General features: G+C 49.9%; 1 protein-coding gene across 1 annotated transcript in view; it reads left to right on the plus strand.

Moving 5' to 3' along the window:
• AKAP10 (A-kinase anchoring protein 10) overlaps window positions 1-16,782 on the plus strand; it is a 55,226-nt gene extending 38,444 nt beyond the window's left edge. The window contains 9 exon segments of the mRNA XM_087969816.1: window positions 325-461; window positions 1,601-1,689; window positions 1,692-1,744; window positions 6,366-6,545; window positions 8,575-8,684; window positions 10,455-10,537; window positions 12,580-12,632; window positions 14,110-14,208; window positions 15,431-16,782. Coding sequence (XP_087825942.1) covers window positions 325-461; window positions 1,601-1,689; window positions 1,692-1,744; window positions 6,366-6,545; window positions 8,575-8,684; window positions 10,455-10,537; window positions 12,580-12,632; window positions 14,110-14,208; window positions 15,431-15,436 — 810 coding nt within the window. The 3' untranslated portion in view covers window positions 15,437-16,782.
• The last annotated feature ends 4,413 nt before the right edge of the window (window positions 16,783-21,195 follow it).

Genomic DNA, 21,195 nt, shown 5'->3' on the forward strand with positions numbered 1-21,195 from the left:
CTTTCCTTCTTTCCTCTTTCCTTTGGTTGCCTTCCTTCCTTCCTTCCTTCCTTCCTTCCTTCCTTCCTTCCTTCCTTCCTTCCTTCCTTCCTTCCTTCCTTCCATCCATCCATCCATCCATCCATCCATCCATCCATCCCTTCTTCCTTCCCTCTGTCTTCCCTATTTCCTTTCCTTTCTTCCTCCACTCTTTCCTTTCCCTTTTCTTTGTTCCTTCCCTCTTTCCTTTTTCCTTTTCCTTTCTCTTTCCCTCCCCCCCCGAATGAATTTTCTCACTTCAAGGAGGAATCCTCACGCTCCCCTTTTCCTCTTCCTCTTTGCCAGTTCATGGAGAAAGAAGACGCCGTCAACATCCTGCAGTTCTGGCTGGCCGCAGACAATTTCCAGTCCCAGCTGGCAGCCAAGGAAGGCCAGTATGACGGGCAGGAGGCCCAGAACGATGCCATGATTTTATACGACAAGTGAGCCTCGTTCTTACGCCTCTCTTTCTCCCCAACTTTCCCCCGCAACCCTAGTTTTCAGCCCCGGTGAGGGGCAGCGGAGGTTGTTAGGGGTATACACCCTAGCAGAATGTGCACGGCAGTCAGGCAGGCAGGCAGATATGTGAGATAAACGTTGTTGTAGTTTACACTCAGTAAAACAGATACACAGTGCTAGTTAAATAGTTTATTCCAGTAAGATTTTTAGCATAGTCAAACAGTCCATATATCATACACTAAGTTCAGTCCGTCCGGGATGATTCATTAGCAAAGTCCAGTGTCGAAAAGAGGTCAGTAAACTTACAAATAATCAGTCCAGTAATATATCTCTTTTGAGTAGAGATATGAAGAAAATCAAACCTCTTTTCTTCTCTCAGCAATAGCAGGGAAAACACGCAGTTATCACCATCAATCCATCATTCTCCCCAACTTTCCCCCGCGACCCTAGTTTTCAGCCCCGGTGAGGGGCAGCGGAGGGGGTCTTCAGCCGGTTCCGACCGATCCTGGAGAACCGGTAGCAGAAATTTTGGGTAGTTCAAAGACCGGCAAAGACCCCCGTCCGACTGGCCCCCACCAATCCCATCTCTTCTCTGCCTCCCAACTCTTTAAAGACTACGATCTTTTTAGAGCTGCCAAGAGAAAAAAGGGGGGGGGGAACAGGGGTTTGAAAGAGCAGTGCGGCAGCTTGGAAATGGAAAGTGCATTCCGTGCATAGTTTTTCAAAGATAGCAACCAGGGGACTGAAGTTTCTGCCGTTGCAAAATTCTAACTGGGAGAGCCTGATTGATGACTCTGGGCTACGGAGGTGTCCCATTGGAGAATGTGAATTAGGATACACCCAGAGGGGTGGGGGTCAAAACCAGGGTCAAGGGTGACAATGAATGATGCGCCTCAAGAGTCGGCTACACCCAGGCAGTGCCGGACATGTTAACTCCCAATAAATCCTTTTGGAGTTTTGGAAGTTTGGCTCGAGGCTCATGATTTAAAAAGGGGGGTGACTGCCGGAATCCTGGCAGCATCACGGGATGCTTCCAAAGAAACGAACCCCAAGCTATCCTCACTTCATCTTACCGTCCTCTCTCTGCCTCTCCCCACCCCCCGCCCCTCCGCCCCCCAAATAGGTACTTCTCTCTTCAATCCACTCATCCTCTCGGCTTCGACGACTCTGTACGGTTGGAGATCGAGTCCAACATCTGCAGGGAAGGCGGCCCCCTCCCAACTGCTTCACCACTCCACTGCGACAGGCCTGGACCACCATGGAGAAGGTGAGGATGGAGGGCCCCTCGAATCGGGAAGCGGGGGAGAGGGGCTGAAATAGTCAAACGGGACTTTGAGGGATCTGGGTAAGGAGACAGAGCAGGGCTTGGCTCGGGGAGAACTCCAGCGGCTGCTTGACAGGGACGGGGATCACTTGTGTTTTTTTTAATCGCAAGGGTGATTAAAAGCTCAGTGTCTTTTTAGACGGGTGGACTCCAACTCCCAGAATCCCCAGCCAGTCATGCTTTAAGAGGGGTGGACTTCCACTCCCAGAATCCCCAGCCAGTCATGCTTTAAGAGGGGTGGATTTCCACTCCCAGAATTCCCCAACCAGGATGCTTTAAGAGGGGTGGACTTCCAGTCCCAGAATCCCCAACCAGGATGCTTTAAGAGGGATGGACTTCCACTCCCAGAATCCCCAACCAGGATGCTTTAAGAGAGGTGGACTTCCACTCCCAGAATTCCCCAGCCAGCCTGCTTTAAGAGGGGTGGACTTCCAGTCCCAGAATCCCCCAGCCAGGATGCTTTAAGAGGGGTGGACTTCCACTCCCAGAATCCCCAACCAGGATGCTTTAAGAGAGGTGGACTTCCATTCCCAGAATCCCCAGCCGGCATGCTTTAAGAGGGGTGGACTTCCAGTCCCAGAATCCCCAGCCAGCCTGCTTTAAGAGGGGTGGACTTCCAGTCCCAGAATCCCCAACCAGGATGCTTTAAGAGGGGTGGACTTCCAGTCCCAGAATCCCCAACCAGGATGCTTTAAGAGGGATGGACTTCCACTCCCAGAATCCCCAACCAGGATGCTTTAAGAGAGGTGGACTTCCAGTCCCAGAATCCCCAACCAGGATGCTTTAAGAGGGATGGACTTCCACTCCCAGAATCCCCAACCAGGATGCTTTAAGAGGGTTGGACTTCCACTCCCAGAATCCCCAGTCAGCCATGCTTTAAGGGGGAGGACTTCCACTCCCAGAATCCCCCAGCCAGGATGCTTTAAGAGGGGTGGACTTCCACTCCCAGAATCCCCAGCCAGCCTGCTTTAAGAGGGTGGGCTTCCAGTCCCAGAATCCCCCAGCCAGGATGCTTTAAGAGGGATGGACTTCCAGTCCCAGAATCCCCAACCAGGATGCTTTAAGAGGGGAAGACTTCCACTCCCAGAATCCCCTAGCCAGGATGCTTTAAGAGGGGTGGACTTCCACTCCCAGAATCCCCCAGCCAGCCTGCTTTAAGAGGGTGGGCTTCCAGTCCCAGAATCCCCCAGCCAGGATGCTTTAAGAGGGATGGACTTCCACTCCCAGAATCCCCAACCAGGATGCTTTAAGAGGGGTGGGCTTCCATTCCCAGAATCCCCCAGCCAGGATGCTTTAAGAGGGGTGGACTTCCAGTCCCAGAATCCCCAACGAGGATGCTTTAAGAGAGGTGGACTTCCAGTCCCAGAATCCCCAACCAGGATGCTTTAAGAGGGATGGACTTCCACTCCCAGAATCCCCAACCAGGATGCTTTAAGAGGGGAGGACTTCCACTCCCAGAATCCCCAACCAGGATGCTTTAAGAGGGATGGACTTCCACTCCCAGAATCCCCAACCAGGATGCTTTAAGAGGGATGGACTTCCACTCCCAGAATCCCCAACCAGGATGCTTTAAGAGGGATGGACTTCCACTCCCAGAATCCCCAACCAGGATGCTTTAAGAGGGGTGGACTTCCAGTCCCAGAATCCCCAACCAGGATGCTTTAAGAGGGGTGGGCTTCCAGTCCCAGAATCCCCAGCCAGCCTGCTTTAAGAGGGTGGGCTTCCAGTCCCAGAATCCCCAGCCAGCCTGCTTTAAGAGAGGTGGACTTCCAGTCCCAGAATCCCCAACCAGGATGCTTTAAGAGGGATGGACTTCCACTCCCAGAATCCCCAACCAGGATGCTTTAAGAGGGATGGACTTCCACTCCCAGAATCCCCAACCAGGATGCTTTAAGAGGGATGGACTTCCACTCCCAGAATCCCCAACCAGGATGCTTTAAGAGGGGTGGACTTCCAGTCCCAGAATCCCCAACCAGGATGCTTTAAGAGGGGTGGACTTCCACTCCCAGAATCCCCAACCAGGATGCTTTAAGAGGGTGGACTTCCAGTCCCAGAATCCCCAACCAGGATGCTTTAAGAGGTGGACTTCCACTCCCAGAATCCCCAACCAGGATGCTTTAAGAGGGATGGACTTCCACTCCCAGAATCCCCAACCAGGATGCTTTAAGAGGGGTGGACTTCCAGTCCCAGAATCCCCAACCAGGATGCTTTAAGAGAGGTGGACTTCCAGTCCCAGAATCCCCAACCAGGATGCTTTAAGAGAGGTGGACTTCCACTCCCAGAATCCCCAACCAGGATGCTTTAAGAGAGGTGGACTTCCATTCCCAGAATCCCCAGCCAGCATGCTTTAAGAGGGATGGACTTCCACTCCCAGAATCCCCAACCAGGATGCTTTAAGAGAGGTGGACTTCCACTCCCAGAATCCCCAGCCAGCATGCTTTAAGAGAGGTGGACTTCCACTCCCAGAATCCCCAACCAGGATGCTTTAAGAGAGGTGGACTTCCACTCCCAGAATCCCCAGCCAGCATGCTTTAAGAGGGATGGACTTCCACTCCCAGAATCCCCAACCAGGATGCTTTAAGAGGGATGGACTTCCACTCCCAGAATCCCCATCCAGGATGCTTTAAGAGGGATGGACTTCCACTCCCAGAATCCCCAACCAGGATGCTTTAAGAGAGGTGGACTTCCATTCCCAGAATCCCCCAGCCAGCCTGCTTTAAGAGGGGTGGGCTTCCAGTCCCAGAATCCCCAACCAGGATGCTCTAAGAGGGATGGACTTCCACTCCCAGAATCCCCAACCAGGATGCTTTAAGAGGGATGGACTTCCACTCCCAGAATCCCCAACCAGGATGCTTTAAGAGAGGTGGACTTCCAGTCCCAGAATCCCCAACCAGGATGCTTTAAGGGGGAGGACTTCCACTCCCAGAATCCCCCAGCCAGCATGCTTAAAGAGGAGGACTTCCACTCCCAGAATCCCCAGCCAGGATGCTTTAAGAGGGAGGACTTCCACTCCCAGAATCCCCCAGCCAGCATGCTTTAAGAGGAGGACTTCCACTCCCAGAATCCCCCAGCCAGGATGCTTTAAGAGGGAGGACTTCCACTCCCAGAATCCCCAGCCAGCATGCTTTAAGAGGAGGACTTCCACTCCCAGAATCCCCCAGCCAGCATGCTTTAAGAGGGGAGGACTTCCACTCCCAGAATCCCCCAGCCAGGATGCTTTGAGAGGGATGGTCTTCCACTCCCAGAATCCCCCAGCCAGCCTGCTTTAAGAGGGGAGGAATTCCACTCCCAGAATCCCCCAGCCAGGATGCTTTAAGAGGGGAGGACTTCCACTCCCAGAATCCCCAACCAGGATGCTTTAAGAGAGGTGGACTTCCAGTCCCAGAATCCCCAACCAGGATGCTTTAAGGGGGAGGACTTCCACTCCCAGAATCCCCAGCCAGCATGCTTTAAGAGGGGTGGGCTTCCACTCCCAGAATCCCCAACCAGGATGCTTTAAGAGGGTTGGACTTCCACTCCCAGAATCCCCAGTCAGCCATGCTTTAAGGGGGAGGACTTCCACTCCCAGAATCCCCCAGCCAGCCATGCTTTAAGGGGGAGAACTTCCACTCCCAGAATCCCCCATTTCTATGACTTAAAACAGGGGTCCCCAACCGCCGGTCCGCGGACCGTGCACCGGGCCGCGGAACAACCCTTACCTGGTTGCTGGGCGCCGCCATCTTTTTTGGTAAAAAGCGCTTCTGGTGAGCTTTTCCGGGTAGAAAGTTCACCGGAAGCGCTGTTTCGTCATAAAAGATGGCGGCGCATGCTTCGTGAGCTTTTCCGGGTAGAAAGCCATTTCTACCCGAAAAAGCTCACCAAGCGAGGCCGCCATCTTTTATGATGCTAACAGCGCTTCGTGACGCCACCCGAAGCGCCTTTTCGTCATAAAAGATGGCGGCGCCCAGTTGACGCCGGCACCGGGCGCGGCGCCCAGCTGATGTCGGAACCGGGCCGCGCGTCGAAAAGGTTGGGGATCCCTGACTTAAAACATAATAGCTGAGGAATTCTGGGAGTTGAAGTCCATCTGTCTTAAAATGGTGGAGGTTGAGAAACTCCCCTTTATGTCAGGTGAGATGTACCTGTCGCCACTGGCAGAGAAAGAATTTTTCTCTCACCTGTTCACCAAGATTGTGTTTAAGCAGATGTTGCAAAGGTTGATTTCAGGACACCCACCCACCCAGCTTCTAGCACTGATGACGTTACCTAGTTGGGTCATGAAACGTCTGCAAGAAAACCACCCAGCTGAGAGAGCACCAAGGACCCCGCAGTCCTCCTCCTTTTTCTCCTCCTCCTCCACTCCATTCCTCCCCCTTGTCCCCCCCTCTTCTCCTCCTCTTGTGCTCTGCAAACCTCACTCCCTTCTAGCACTGATGAGGTTACCTAGCTGGGTCATGAAACGTCTCCAACCCAGCACAGAAAGCACTGAGGAGGCCACACCCAACTCTGAGCTGCTGACCTTCCTCTTCTAAGGGTGTGGCTAGTCCTCATTTCCAACCCTCCCTCTTCTCTCCCAATTTTGCAGGTTTTCTTACCCAGCTTCCTGTCCAGCAACCTTTATTACAAATACTTGAATGACCTCATCCATTCGGTCCGGGGAGATGAGTTTGCCGGCGGGGGTCTCGCCCTCCACGTTCACGGTCTTGGCACCTTGTCCGACCACTACTCCCACATGGGTGCTGCGGACAGCAGGGCTGCTGCTCAGGTGCTCAATGGATTACTTCTTGGTCTCCTTTCCACCTCCAACCCCCCCCCCCCCCAAACCCTTCGGTCTTCCGACAGGGTCTTTTTTTTTATTTTTCCTGCCTGTTCTTTAACAGCTCTGATGACTAACTTGCACGGCTCCTCAGGTCTTTAGTCAGTGAAGTCAATGAATTGTGAGAAAATGCAGCCTGGAAACCCGAGAGTAACAATGAAAATTAGAAAGTAGAAAGATGATTTTGCTTTTTCAGGGTCAAACAGACTTCTCCGGCACGGCGCCTCAGGGAACGTCTTTCTGTCGTTCGGGGAGGGGGTTGCGTAGGTGTTTCATTTCCATTTCTGCAAACCAGAGGTGGCCTTCATCCAGTTCTGGAGAACCGGGAGCGGAAACTTTGAGTAGTTCGGAGAACCGGCCAATCCCACCACCTCTGACTGGCCCCGCCAACCCCCATCTCTTCTCCGCCTCCCATTGAGTCCCAGCTGATCGGCTGGGCCTCCTTTGGTTGCCCTGCACAGGAGAACGGAGCTGGAAAGCAGGCTAGTGAGGGAATGGGGAATGTTGCAGGATCCTTTCCTTGCCACGCCCACCAAGCCACGCCACAGAACCGGTAGTAAAAAAAGAAATTGAATCCCACCACCGGAGCAAAGAGAGGGGTGTGTTGTGTATATGTGTGTGTGTGTGTGTGAGAGAGAGAGAGAGAGAGAGAGAGAGACCTTATTAATTGATTAACAGAGTTGGAAGGGACCTTGCAGGTCATCTAGTCCAACCCCCTGCCCAAGCAGGAGACTCTACACCAGGGGTGTCCAACCTTGGTAACTTTAAGACTTGTGGACTTCAACTCCCAGAATTCCTCAGCCAGCAAAGCTGGCTGAGGAATCTGGGAGCTGAAGTCCACAAGTCTTAAAGTTGCCAAGGTTGGACACCCCTGCCCTACACCATTTCTGACCGAGGGCAGTCCAGTCTCTTCTTGAAAGCCTCCGGTGATGGAAGCTCCCACAACTTCTGAAGGCAACTTCTGTTCCGTGTCTGAATTCCTCCAAGAGGAGAGGCTCCTGCTTGGGCAAGTGTGGGGTGGGCTAGATGACCTACAATGTAAAGATCTGGCTAGTGGGGGGGAACGGGACTCAAAACAGCACAGCGCAGAACAGGAAGTGGCATCGAGCCATCGACAGGAAGACACCTCTGCACGAGGCGCTTTAGGAGGCGTGCATCGCGCCCCGTCTGCAGCCTTCTGCAACGATGCCCGTCAACCCTATAGCCGGGTTGATAGTTGGCCAAAATCTAAATGTGCCTTGAAGTGTCACTGGCCAGCAAAAAAAAAAAATAATAATAAAAAGCAGGCCACCAACACCATAGGCTACTCGAGGCAGATGGTGAGTCTTGAGGCTCAATTTAGAGCAGCGAAGTGAAGCTTGGCGGGGGGAAAAATCTTTCATTTTTATACGATACGTTTGGGCATTTAAGGCAGGGGCGTCCAACTTTGGCAACTCTTAAGACCTGGGGACTTCAACTCCCAGAATTCCCCCAGCCAATATCAATTCCAGATAGATGGAGGGATGGGATGGGATGGAGAGAGAAATATTAGATAGATTAAAGGGAGAGAGAACAGACAGAATAGTAGATAGCAAGAACACTTAGACCTATATACCACTTCACAGTGTTTTTCAGCCTCTCTCTAAGCCGTCCTCGTTTTACTGGTCTCGGAAGGACGGAAGGCTTAATCCATCTTGAGCCTGGTGGGATTTGCAGGCAGCCGGTAGTCAGCAGAAGTGGCCTGCAGTACTGCACTCTAACCACTGCACCACCTTGATGATAAAAAGGTTAGATAGACAGAAAGAAAGAGAGCCATTAGACAGATATAGCTAGATGATGCATAGAGAGAGAGATAAATGGAATGATTAAATAGAGAGAGATAAATAGATACAGGCAGACAGTCCGTTTTATGAAAAGTTTAATCCAGGTTACAGTTATATGAGGTTCTTTTTTTCTTTCTTCCTCTTCTCGTTCTCCTCCGGATCCTACCCGAACACAGCCCGGCCACAAAAAGGCCAACGTAAAAATCCTGAAAAACTTTGATGAAGCAATAATCGTCGATGCTGCCAGCCTGGACCCAGAGTCTCTGTATCAGCGGACTTACGCTGGGTAAGGGTGGTTTTTTGTTTTTGTTTTTCCCTATGCCGAGCTGCAGCCGGGAACTCGGGCAGGTGGTCCTCCTGCAGCCGGAAGAGATCAGCTGAGGGTTACAGAGAAACCTGGGATGGGCCTGTTGGCTTTTAAAATGCCTGTCTGGTTTTAACCTAACATCCGGATGGCCCCTTCCGATGAAAGAAATGTGGAGCAGAGCTTCAGAAAGATCAGAGAAAGCTGCTAAGAAAAGGGTTAGAAGGAAAGGTGAGAAAGAAACTCAAGATTCAAGATCAACCCGTCTTGATTTTCTTTAGGCTAAGAAGTGGTGTCATGCCCCTGTCAGAGTCTGAATTAGAGGAGGAAGCTGAACAGCTGACAGGGAGCGGGAGTGTGGCTCCATTGGCTGTGGAGGAGGCTGGGGAAGGGAAAAATCCGGCTGGGCAGAGCAGGGGAGAGGCAGAACAAGGGAGAGGGAGCTCAGAGGAAGACCCAGGCCCACCCACCCCTTCATCCTAGGGCACGCAGGGAGGAACGGAGAAGGGAGCAACGTGGGTTGCGTGACTTACGGGGGAGGAAAGGGCCCTGATTCCCTTCATTAGCCACAGCTGGGAAGATAGTTGATAAGAAAGGCAGGCTGCGTACAGCAGCTTCTGGGAGCAACCCTGACTTTATCTTGTGTTGACTTAGCTTATCTGTGTTCCTGGCATCTTCCCAACCGTGTGGGTTTTGCCGTGCCTTCAAGTCTGAAATTCTTGCTCCTGCCCTGCCAAACTAATTACTTCAGTTTGGCTTGATTGGACTTATAGTTACAGTTTTTGTTGACTATGTTTTGGACTTGATTCTCTGCAGCCCAAGGCTGTTTACCTGGGAGAGTTTTTCTCCAGCCCAGAAGGTAACCAGGACCTTGGGGGCAAAGTTGGAGCTAATAAAGGGACTCCTACTGATTATCTGACTGGGTTGCCTTTGTGCCACGCCCCTTTGGGTCATCACAAGTGACAAATTTGTGTGTGTGTGGCGGGGAGAGGCTTTCAAGATTGAATTATCCTACCCTGTCACAGTATAAGTCGTCCTCAAGTTAGGGCCATTCGTTTATGTTATGAACTAACATAAACGTATTTTAATAAAGTTTAACAACCTTGATAGAAAAGCAAGCTCGTAATCCTGCGCTTTTGATTGGTCCGTGGATAGCGAGCTGGGATTGGTCCTTACGGAGCAACCTGATTGGCTATTAGCGGAACGTCTCTCATTGGGTACAATTTAAACGTTTCAACGCAAGTCATTGGTTAACGGGACAGCAGCCCTATAAAAGAGCTGCTGCTGCTCAGGGTTTTTGCTCTGTTCCTGATCGGTAATAAAGAGTTGAAGTTCACTGTTCACAGCCTCGTCTCCGTTCCTTGCGCCCATGCCCAGAACTTAGCCTCCCCGTTCAAAGTTACGACAGACCCGAAAAAGGTGGCTTACGTCCGGTCCTCGTATTTACGGCTGTTCGGTTTCCACTTTGGACTGGGCTCTGTAGTCTTGCTCAAGTCCCTCCTTCAGAGTTCTGTTCTACTTTTCCCACAGTCAGCTTTCAATTGCTTTTCACTTCTCGTGTGAAGGCCGCCGAACCAAGGCCGCCTTCCCTGAAATGAGAGAAGAAAAAAAGGCTTCCCAGGGGAACGTTTGGATGCGATTTGAACCTGGCCGGCTTCTTTGCCACGGACTTCCCATCGCTGCTGCAACCCCCGCACACACCCCCACACCACCCCATAGGTGGGTAACCCCCTGCTGTTTCTCCTGCTGCAGGAAGATGACGTTTGGCCGCGTTAGCGACCTGGGCCAGTTCATTCGGGAATCGGAGCCAGAGCCGGACATCAAGAAGTCCAAAGGTGAGCTACCTCTTCCTCCTCCTCGAGAGAAGATTCTCCTGAGCGAAGGTTTCTCAGCCCTTAGCGGCAGGGGTGGGATTCGAATCGATTCACAGCCGGGTCTGTGGGCGTGGCTAGGTGGGAGTGGCCATGTGACTGGGTGGGCGTGGCTTCTTTTTTTCTTTTTCTTAGCAGCATTCCACACCCCCCATTTTTGAGCCTCCTGGGGGGCGTTTTTGCTCCCAGGAGGGTTCCCTGGGGCCCAGGAGGGTTAAAAATGGAGCACAGGGGGGGGAGCAGTTCCCCCCCCCTCCCACCAGCCCCCTTTACCTTCTGGGCCTCGGGGAAGCCTCCTGGGCGAAGCAGTAAAGACAGCAAGGGGGATCCCGGCACAGCTGATCGTCGTAAACAGCTGATCGTCGGCAGGGTGTTCTGACCCACGCCCCTTTCCAACAAATCAAACACAATCCAAAGGGAGCAGAAACCTTGTAATGCTTTTGCAAAATAATTAGCTGTGATAAGCACAAGGCTTGCCAAACTGTGCGAGACTTGCCAAAAGATAACAGACAAGAAACAATTTGCAATACAAGAATCTTCAAATACAAACTCAGGATACTGGAATGTCCACGAGGCAGGAGTTTCAAAACGTCTTTGCCTTCTGCAAAGAACGTTTGTTTCACAGCTGGCTTTTATCTTCTTGAAGGAGGGGCCGTGACCTTGCAGCTTTACACCCGAGGCGCCCTGTTGCAGTTGCTCTTTCGTGGAAGCAATCCTGCACGCAAGTGCACTTGGCACAGGCTCCTCGGGTGTAAAGCTGCAAGGTAATGGCCCCTCCTTCAAGGAGATAAATCCAGCTGTGAAACAAATGTAACAAATTCCCAGAATCCCCCATCCAGCATGCTTTAAGTGGGGAGGACTTCCACTCCCAGAATCCCCCAGCCAGCCTGCTTTAAGATAGGTGGACTTCCACTCCCAGAATCCCCCAGTCAGCATGCTTTAAGAGGAGGACTTCCACTCCCAGAATTCCCCAGCCAGCATGCTTTAAGTGGGGAGAACTTCCACTCCCAGAATCCCCCAGCCAGGATGCTTTAAGAGGGAGGACTTCCACTCCCAGAATTCCCCAGCCAGCATGCTTTAAGAGGGTGGAATTCCACTCCCAGAATTCCCCAGCCAGGATGCTTTAAGAGGGGTGGAATTCCACTCCCAGAATCCCCCAGCCAGGATGCTTTAAGAGGGTGGAATTCCACTCCCAGAATCCCCCAGCCAGCCTGCTTTAAGAGGGGAGGACTTCCACTCCCAGAATCCCCAGCCAGGATGCTTTAAGAGGGAGGACTTCCACTCCCAGAATCCCCCAGCCAGGATGCTTTAAGAGGGGTGGAATTCCACTCCCAGAATCCCCCAGCCAGCCTGCTTTAAGAGGGAGGACTTCCACTCCCAGAATCCCCCAGCCAGGATGCTTTAAGAGGGGAGGACTTCCACTCCCAGAATCCCCCAGCCAGGATGCTTTAAGAGGGAGGACTTCCACTCCCAGAATCCCCAGCCAGGATGCTTTAAGAGGGGAGGACTTCCACTCCCAGAATCCCCAGCCAGGATGCTTTAAGAGGGGTGGAATTCCACTTCCAGAATCCCCAGCCAGCCTGCTTTAAGAGGAGGACTTCCACTCCCAGAATCCCCCAGCCAGGATGCTTTAAGAGGGAGGACTTCCACTCCCAGAATCCCCAGCCAGGATGCTTTAAGAGGGGTGGAATTCCACTCCCAGAATCCCCCAGCCAGCCTGCTTTAAGAGGAGGACTTCCACTCCCAGAATCTCCCAGCCAGTCTGCTTTAAGAGGGTGGAATTCCACTCCCAGAATCCCCCAGCCAGGATGCTTTAAGAGGGATGGACTTCCACTCCCAGAATCTCCCAGCCAGGATGTTTTAAGAGGGGAGGACTTCCACTCCCAGAATCCCCCAGCCAGCCTGCTTTAAGAGGGGAGGACTTCCAATCCCAGAATTCCCCAGCTAGTCATGTTGACTTCATAAAACCTGAAATTTCTCTGCTCTTCTTTTTCCGCTCTTCTCAGGGTCCATGTTTTCACAAGCAATGAAGAAATGGGTGCAAGGAAATACAGATGAGGTAAGGCACTCAACACTTACAGGAAAAAATATGCATTTCTTTGGTGACTTAGAGAGACCCTCCTTTGCATCTCGGGGGGGCAGGCAGGTTTTAGGTCAGAACAACCCAAAATTCCTCCCCAGAATAAAGAAAATGGTTGCAGAAGGAGCTCCTCTGAATACTTGGGAACTATTGATTCGGGTTGATTCATTCCTTAAGTGAGTCACACCCAATTTTATCATCCCTTTTTTGCCACGGTCGTTATATGAGACACATGGTTGTTAAGTGAATCCGGCGTTCCCCATTGAAGCCAGTTGGAATGGTTGCAAATATAGTGACTCTGGGATGCTGCGACCATCGTAAATATGGGCGCCAGTTATCAAGGTCCCAAATGTGCATTACGTGATCACGCAGATGTAACCGTTGTAAGTATGAGGATTGGGGGGGGCCTAAGTATGAGGATTGGGGGGGCCTTAGTAACTCTGAACAGCCATTAAGCAAACAGAGGGAGGCCTCAAACTTACAACCTTTCATTTAGAGACCATCTAAAGTTACAAGGGCACTGGAAAAAGTGATTATGACCATTTTTCCCAGTTAATGACTTTTGCAGGATCCCCCTTGGTCACGTGATCCAAATTCAAACACTTGGCAACTGGCATGTACTTAACGACGGTTGCAGTGCCCCAGGGTCATGTCATCCCCTTCTGTGACCTTCTGATGAGCAGTCAGTTGGGGAAGCCGGATTTATCGAACAACTGTGACCAGGAAGGTTGTAAAACGGGGCCAAACTCACTTAACAACTGTCCTCAGCAACAGAAACGTGAGGCTCAATTGTCGTAAGTTGAGGACTACCTGTACTGGAACGTAGGGGGGTACGTCGTTTGAATAGTGGCCCATCGAATGTGGTTTGAAAATATAGTTTGGGGCCCAGATGAATTGGAGGGGGAGGCGAAGGTCCTGGAGTATAGCTGTTGTGGCCGCTGGCCCCTCCGGCAGCCGAATCGGGGGAGGGGGGGAGTCCAGAGAGACAGAGAGACTGGGCCATCCATCAAGCCTTCGTTGGAGAGTCAACAGCCCCCAGGTCTGGAGGTGGCTGATGAGGAAGAGGAGGAACAACTGGGTACAGTGAGGGATGCACAGATGCATAGAAGGCAGAGGAGAGGAGAGCAGTGGAAATCTATGGGCCGGTCCTCGGGACTGAAGAGCCATTGCTGCTAGCGAAGGTCCCACGCTAGCTCTGGGGATAAAAGGCAGGGGGCGGAGATGAAGAGGTATGGTAGGCAACTGTTCATCTCCCTGCTGGACAGACTTGTTAGCCTGCGGTGAGAGAGAGAGAGAGAGAGAAACTTTTCGCCGAGGCTGCTGGCGCTGCTAATAAAGGAATTTTTGAGTTAACTTCAGAGGGTTTGTTGTGGGTCAGAACAATAGCTTTTTTTCTGTTTGCTGGTGGCAATCCCAGAATGCCCTGGGCTGACGGACTCCTTCACCCTGTCTCTAGGCTCAAGAGGAGATGGCATGGAGGATAGCCAAGATGATCGTCAACGACGTCATGCAACAGGCCCAACCCCCAGAGGCAGCGGTCGACAAGGTGACTAAGGTAATGGCTCAGGTGGCAACAGCTGGGGTGTCCAGCCTTGGCAACTTTAAGGCTTGTGGACTTCAAATCCTCTGCTGGCTGGGGAATTCTGGGACTTGAAGTCCACCCATCTGAAAGCATGCTGGTTGGGGGACTCTGGGAGTGGAAGCCCACCCCTCTTAAAGCAGGCTGGCTGGGGGATTCTGGGAGTAGAAGTCTACAAGTTTCCAAGTTGACAAGGTTGGACACTCCTGCATGACAACCTCTCTGTCAGGATTCCGGCAGTCACCCCCAATTAAATCATGAGTCTCAAGCCAAGCTTGCAAAACTTCAAAAGGATTTATTAGAAGTTAACATGTCCGGCACTGCCTGGGTGTAGCCGACTCTGAGACACACCATTCATTGTCACCCTTGACCCTGGTTTTCCCCCCACCCCTCTGGGTGTATCATCATTCATATTCTCCAATGAGGCACATCCATAGCCCAGAGTCATCAATCTTGCTCTCCAGTTAGATATTTGCGGGCGGAAACGTCAGTCACCTAGTTACTATCTCTGAAAAACTATGTATGGAATGCACTTTCGGTTTCCAAGCTGCTGCACTGCCCCCCCCCCCCCCTCACTTTCTGTTGGCAACTCTGAAAAGACCGTAGAGATATTTTATGAGTTGACGCTCTCCTTGCCTTGGTCCCTCAGGAGAGTTAGCAGCCCCATACCTTCAATGTACAACATTTCTGGTGATCACCAACAAACAAGTTCATTTAACAACTGCTTCATTTGCCTAACAACCAACACACACACACACACACACACACACACACACACACACACAAGATCATCAAATCAGACCGAGTCACATGGCGATCTGTTTCTCGCCCGTCTCGATTTACGTCCAGAATTGCAGACTCCCTGATGGTCCAAAATCGAGGGCTACCTTTGACCAGCCAACCCCATAAAACCAAGATTCCGCGCATGATCGGGACCCCCTTGTCAGTTCCGAAAGGCCAAAAGTCAGCGGAATTCACTCGCGGCTCTCGGTCGGGAAAGCATGTGTGGTACTGGGGATGATGGCTGCCTGGAATTGCAGTTTGCAAAGGGTGGGGGGGAAGCTGTGGTGGTCCCCCCCCAAAGGGCCTGCTGAGAAAAGGGGCTCGGGGAGTGGCACGTTACAAAATGGACGTCTGACCCCCCCTTCCTGCTTCTTAATCACCCCCCCCCTTTTTTTTCCCCTCCTAATTTTCTCAGCTATGACCTCCAGGAGTTTCTGCCTATGACGTGAAGCGGAACCAGAATTTCTCCCTCTCCCCAAAGCCCCTTCCTCACCCTGGCTGCCTGGCCAGGGACCCACACCCAAATCTGCAGGTGGATTTCCCCCCCACCACTTTGTGTGGTGGGGGAAGAGGGAAAGAGGCTTACCTTTTCTCTCGAGACCCAACGGAAGGAAGATTTCCTCAGCTCCTTCTTCCCAAGGATTCTCCTTCTGGACTACAGTTAGGCACGGAGAAGAAAAAAAAACGGCCCCTTAGTTTTCCGAGCTGCGATCTAGTTTTGTTTGTTTGTTGTTATCGCAAACTTTTTTAAAAGAAGGAAAACAGAAAAAAAAGACATTTGCAATCAGAAAGGCTCAGGGTATCTTCAGCGTGTCGGGGAAGGGAGCAGTTTTAAAACCCTGGAACCATTTTTGGGAAGATCCTTTGAAATAATGAAGTATTCCATTAACTGGATTCTCTTTCTTCGTGCATTTTGGGCCAGTCCGGAAAAGAGAAGAAGTCAAGAGACAAAACTTTTTTTTTTTTTTTAAAAAAGGACCCTTCCACTTTTCTGTCTCTTCTTGCCTTCCAAAAAAAAAAGTGTGACTCCATACCTCTCACACTTTGCAAAACAACACTGAAAAAAAATGCAAGGAAAAAAAAAAATAAGCAATGAATTTTTATCTGTTTCCTGTTTTCTTTGCCTTTGCAAATATGTCCATTAAGGCGAAACAACTCAAACCCGGGTTAGACGTTAATCCAGTTTTTGCTGAAATTGTTCCCGATTCCGGCTTTTCTACCTTCTCCTCCTTTAATGCAGTTTGGGAGTCAGTTGCCTCTTTTTCTTTTTTTCCTTTCTCCAAATAAATCTGAAACTTCCTCCGATCTCCAGTGCTTGCCACGGGCGAGACGTTTTACAAGAATTTGGAATATTTGAGATAAAATCCACTCTGTCGTGCTTAATATATTCTTTTTTTTCCCTTCTGCTATTTTTTTTTTTCTGTTGCGATTTTTTTATTCCTTCGGAGGGTTTTTTTTTTTTTTTTTTTTTTAGGTTCTCATTGTTTCCTGAAGACTTGTGCAAAAAAAAAGGATTTATTATCTCAAAACTACTTTTAGGAAAGTTTTTGATTTGTCTCCAGCCATTTGAAAGTGGAGTAGACTGAAACGCACATCACTTTGCGGTATCGGCTGGAGCGAGACACTGTCAAGAAGCGAAACAAGTTGTGTATAGGTTTCTTTGGTACCGTGTACCACCTTATTGTCTGATACCCAAGTATTCCAGTACTCAAACCATATTTAATTGTGTTTTGATTGAAATATAAATATATATCTATATATAAATTAGGCACCTGTGTCCCGTTTTTCTCTGTGTGGTTTTGTTTCTACTGTGCGCACCTTTTGGCTTCGATCAGCTCAATCGGCGGAAAATGAAGTGGGCTCTTAAATCTTTCTCTTCAAAACCTCTCATTGGTCATTCTTCTGCGGGGTCCAATCTGAGTGGATCACCGGGCCCACTCAGTTTATTACAAACTAGCTGGATACCCGTGCTTCGCTACGAAACTATGTGATCGGGCTTAGTTTTTGGGGAGGAAAATAAGGGGGGGAAATTCTGCCTCTGCCTACCAGAATCCATCGGTATTCATCTTGGCTAGCGTCCTGTCAGTCAGTGTGTGAGGGAGTTGAGGACTGTTTGGACACTGAAAGAGTATTTGCTGTGTGAGCAAGGAGACAGCAAGGAGCCTGGGCGTGGCTTAGCTCAACTGTTCTATCCTCAAGCTGTTTAGTGCTGTGAAAGTAAAACTGAAACTTCTCTGCTTGTGTCTTGCATTTAGAAAAGATTTCAGGTGGGGAGGGGGAGTAGGACTCCTTAGCATCAGAGCGTGTTAATAATAATAATATAGGAAATACTAATAGATCTGATGATCATTTCGAAAAATCCTTTCTTAGTGAGCCTTTAGAAGCCAAGAGGAACCTACAAGCCAAATTTCAACTCTGCAGGCTTTACGGTTCTGGAGATTTTGTGATGATGCGTGAGTGCTTTTTTGCTTTTATATACTGTTACATAGAAAGAGGAAGGCAAATCACAGATTCATTCAGAGATCTATCTTTCTGCCATGGACTACCTGCACTGAATAATAGAAGCTTCAGTCCTAAGGAAGGTTCTAAAGATAAGATAGCAAGAAATGCACCAGAAGAGCTGATAGTCTGGGGGGGGGGGGGGGGAAATAGCAACTTAGCGGGCAGGTAAGGAATGAGTAGGCTGGGAGGGTGACCGTGGGCAGCACAGCCTTGTGTTCCTGCGCAGCCTGGATTAATTGCTTTGGGGGGGGGTGCTCTAGGAGTGACATTTCTCTGCGGTCCACCAAAATTTTCTCACGGCCCACCAGTGGGCCATGGACAGTCCTCGGCCTTCCTTAATCCAGACCTTTGATTGCTCCCTCCTCACAAGATTGGAAAGTGTCAGCCTGTGAAGATCTTGGTCCTCCTTCCCAGAGTATCTCAGCCTTTGAAGCTCTAATCGGCTTACGACTTGAATTCCTGGCTTGTGCCAGGACGTTCTTGGCACCGGAGATTTTCCGTACCAAGAGCGTTCGTTTTCCAAAGCCCTCGTTGGATTGGGTGCAGTGGCTGGGAGAGGAACAAAACTGTCGGGCAAATTGCATTTAATGGAGCCTTGTTCCGAGGTATCAAACCGAATTACCAACCAGAACACCTTTAGAACTTCCACATGTCCTCGTTGTTCTACCATGGTTCATTTATATCCTTCAATGTCTTCAGTCAAGGCCATTTCTGGTCAGAGAGTTTGACGCTGTTGGGAAGCCTCGATCCACATCTGGGCTTCCCATGTGCTGGTTGGCAACTGCTTCCCAACCTTCAATTTCTCGCCTAGCTCTCTGGCCTTTGCCATCAGTAGTTCTGGATGGAACCGTCTATTGCAGGGGTGTCCAACCTTGGCAACTTTAAGACTTGTGGACTTCAACTCCCAGAATCCCTCAGCCAGTTGGAATTCTGGGAGTTGAAGTCCACAAGTCTTAAAGTTGCCAAGGTTGGACACCCCTGGTCTATTGCTTTTCCTGAGCCCAGTCCTGGTTAAGAGAATAAGCAGCTGTTTTGGTAACATTTCAGAAGCTTGGGCAGGTAAGGGAGAAGATGAAGTCAAGGTGCTTATTTGTGACATCTCCTGGGAGATGGAATTGGGATTGTTGGTTGGAATTAGGTTCACGTTCTTTGTAAGAGGCCCCACCTATATGTGGTGGACAGACCCAGGGAAGCCTTGACAAGTGTAATCCCCCTGTTGTCAGGTGGTGCTCCATTCAAAATTCAAGAAATACTTAGACTCCATAGATTAGAGAAAAGATATCTTTTACTGAAAATGAAGTGGTAGCAACCGTAGACTTCTGAATCTGAGAAATTAGGCGCGCAGATCACATATACAAAGGGATGGAAACGTTCCCACCCCCAATAGTTCAAATGATTCTTCCAATTAAAAGTTGTGAATATGATCATGTGGACATCTTCAGGTGGTGATGAGGCCTCTGTCCGTTGACCTTGGCATATTTTGATAAAGGTTTGCAGCTGCGCAGAGAAAAGAAAGCTAAGGGAGAAATAGAAACCTAAAAGCAGGAATTTATCTTCCCCCCACTCTTCATTTACACCACACAAGAATGTAACACCTCCAGCTTGCTTCCCAGACTTTACCCCCTCCTCCCCCGTTACTTATGGCAGCCAAAAGATGCAAAGCAATAGTAGAAGATCTTGAAGGCTGACACCTGTGATGACCCAGGGTGAGATACAAAATAAACAGAGTCACAAAAACAGGGGAAACCCTATTTTATTCCTTCACTTTGCTTCAAAGCTCCAGATATCCTTGACTGGAGATTAAAAAAAAAAAACTCCCCCACAAACAGTTACGAAAAGGAGGAAATGCCGTTTAAACTAAAAATGATTAAAAATTATAAAGAGTAAAAAAAACACAAACCACACTGAAACAATTAAGAGAACCAGGCAAGATAAGAGCTTGAAGATGTCCACAGATATCGGAACACACACTGAAGGATGCCAAACTCAGGAATGACAGACTAGAGATATTTCCACACTTTGTTTCCAGCACTGGCCCGTACGCATGTCCGTCCTTTTAACCAGTTCTCTCTCACAGCTGCAGCCCATGAAGAGGATCAAGGCCCTTTCCTCCCCCGTAGACCATGTCTCTCCCTTATCCTCCCTGCGTGCCCTAGGACAGAGAGGGGATGGGCCTGGTTCTTCCTGTGACTGCCCAGCCTCCTCCCCAACCTCCGGAGCCCCACTTCCACTCCCTGTCGGCTGTTCCTCCTCTCCCTCCGAGTCAGTCTTCCACAGGGGCATGACACCCCTGCCCCTTAGATGGCCAGCCCAAGAGTGGGGATTGAGAAAAGGGGGGAATTCTCCCAAAATGAAGATCGGCCACTCTCGCAGAGAGATGGGTTCAAAGAAGGAACTCAAGGGTGAGTCAGCTATGGCTTGAATTGGGCCAAGGGTTAATGGACTGAGATGCCCCAGGTACACAGAACAAAAATCTGATACGATTGTCAATATTTTTTCAACAGTGTCTGAAGGGCTCTGAGCCAGGTTTATACAAAGTTCAAACCTGAGAGTCACGCTACAAGGACTGACACGTGGAGTTGCTCAAGAGTGATTTCCTTTATTCTTCTTCACTTATGGACAGACTCTTGCCAGACTAAAGCAGCTATCTGCATAACTGCGGATCAATTCTGGAAATCGCTAGGCAGGAGCCGTTTTAACCCTCCACCAAACTTTCCAAGCGAGCTCTTTGCCATCTGGGATGCAGTCTCACCATCCTGGGAATCCCAGACTACATCCCATCATAAATTAAATCATTTAATAGAAAAATTAAGAATTGATACGATGTTTAGCAAAGCCTCTTTTTTAAATTAAAAAAGCTTGTGTATATGGGCAGTATGTGGGTAATAAACACCAGAAGGCAAGACAAGAAACGGATGGAAACTACTCCTGGGGAGAAGCAGGGGTGGGATTCTACCAGTTTGCACCTATTTGCTAGAACCGGTTGTTAACATTCTAAGCAGTTCAGAGAACCGGTTGTTAGAAGAAATTACTGGGCTAATCCTGTAAGGAAGGCAGGAAGGAAACATTCTGGGGTTGCTTACAGAAACTGCCTCTCCGTTGACCCTTATTACATTCTTGGCAAGATGAGACTTCCTGTCTCTGGACCGTCTCTGGAGTTTTTTTCCCCCTCCTTTGCTGGTACTTTGCTTGTGTGGAGTGACCATTCAAAGTAACAATGGCACTGAAAAAAGTGACTTATGACCATTTTTCACACTTACGACTGTTTCAGCATCCCTACAGTCATGAGAGGCCATGGGAGGAGATGCGTGCCTCGATGTGAGTGATGTTGAGTTGGCCACACCCAGCCAGTCACATGAACACCAAGCCACGCCCACCAACTAAGCCACACCCACAGAACCGGTTGTTAAAATTTTTGAATCCCACCCCTGGATAGATAGATAGATAGATAGATAGATAGATAGATAGATAGATAGATAGATAGATAGATAGATAGATAGATAGATAGATAGATAGATGATAGATAGATAGATAGATGATAGATCCCCACAGTCATGAGAGGCAGGGTTGCCAGATCGCAGTTTGGCTCTGCGGCCAAACTCAAGTCAAAATACGGCCAAATTCGTCCAAGTTATTTTTTGCGCGTGCGCGAGGGAAGGAGAGTGCCAGAGGATGCGC

Source organism: Notechis scutatus, chromosome 1 (assembly GCF_049901735.1).
Source record: "Notechis scutatus isolate UNSWTSFEM ecotype Mainland chromosome 1, rNotScu1.2, whole genome shotgun sequence".
Lineage (NCBI taxonomy): Eukaryota > Metazoa > Chordata > Lepidosauria > Squamata > Elapidae > Notechis > Notechis scutatus.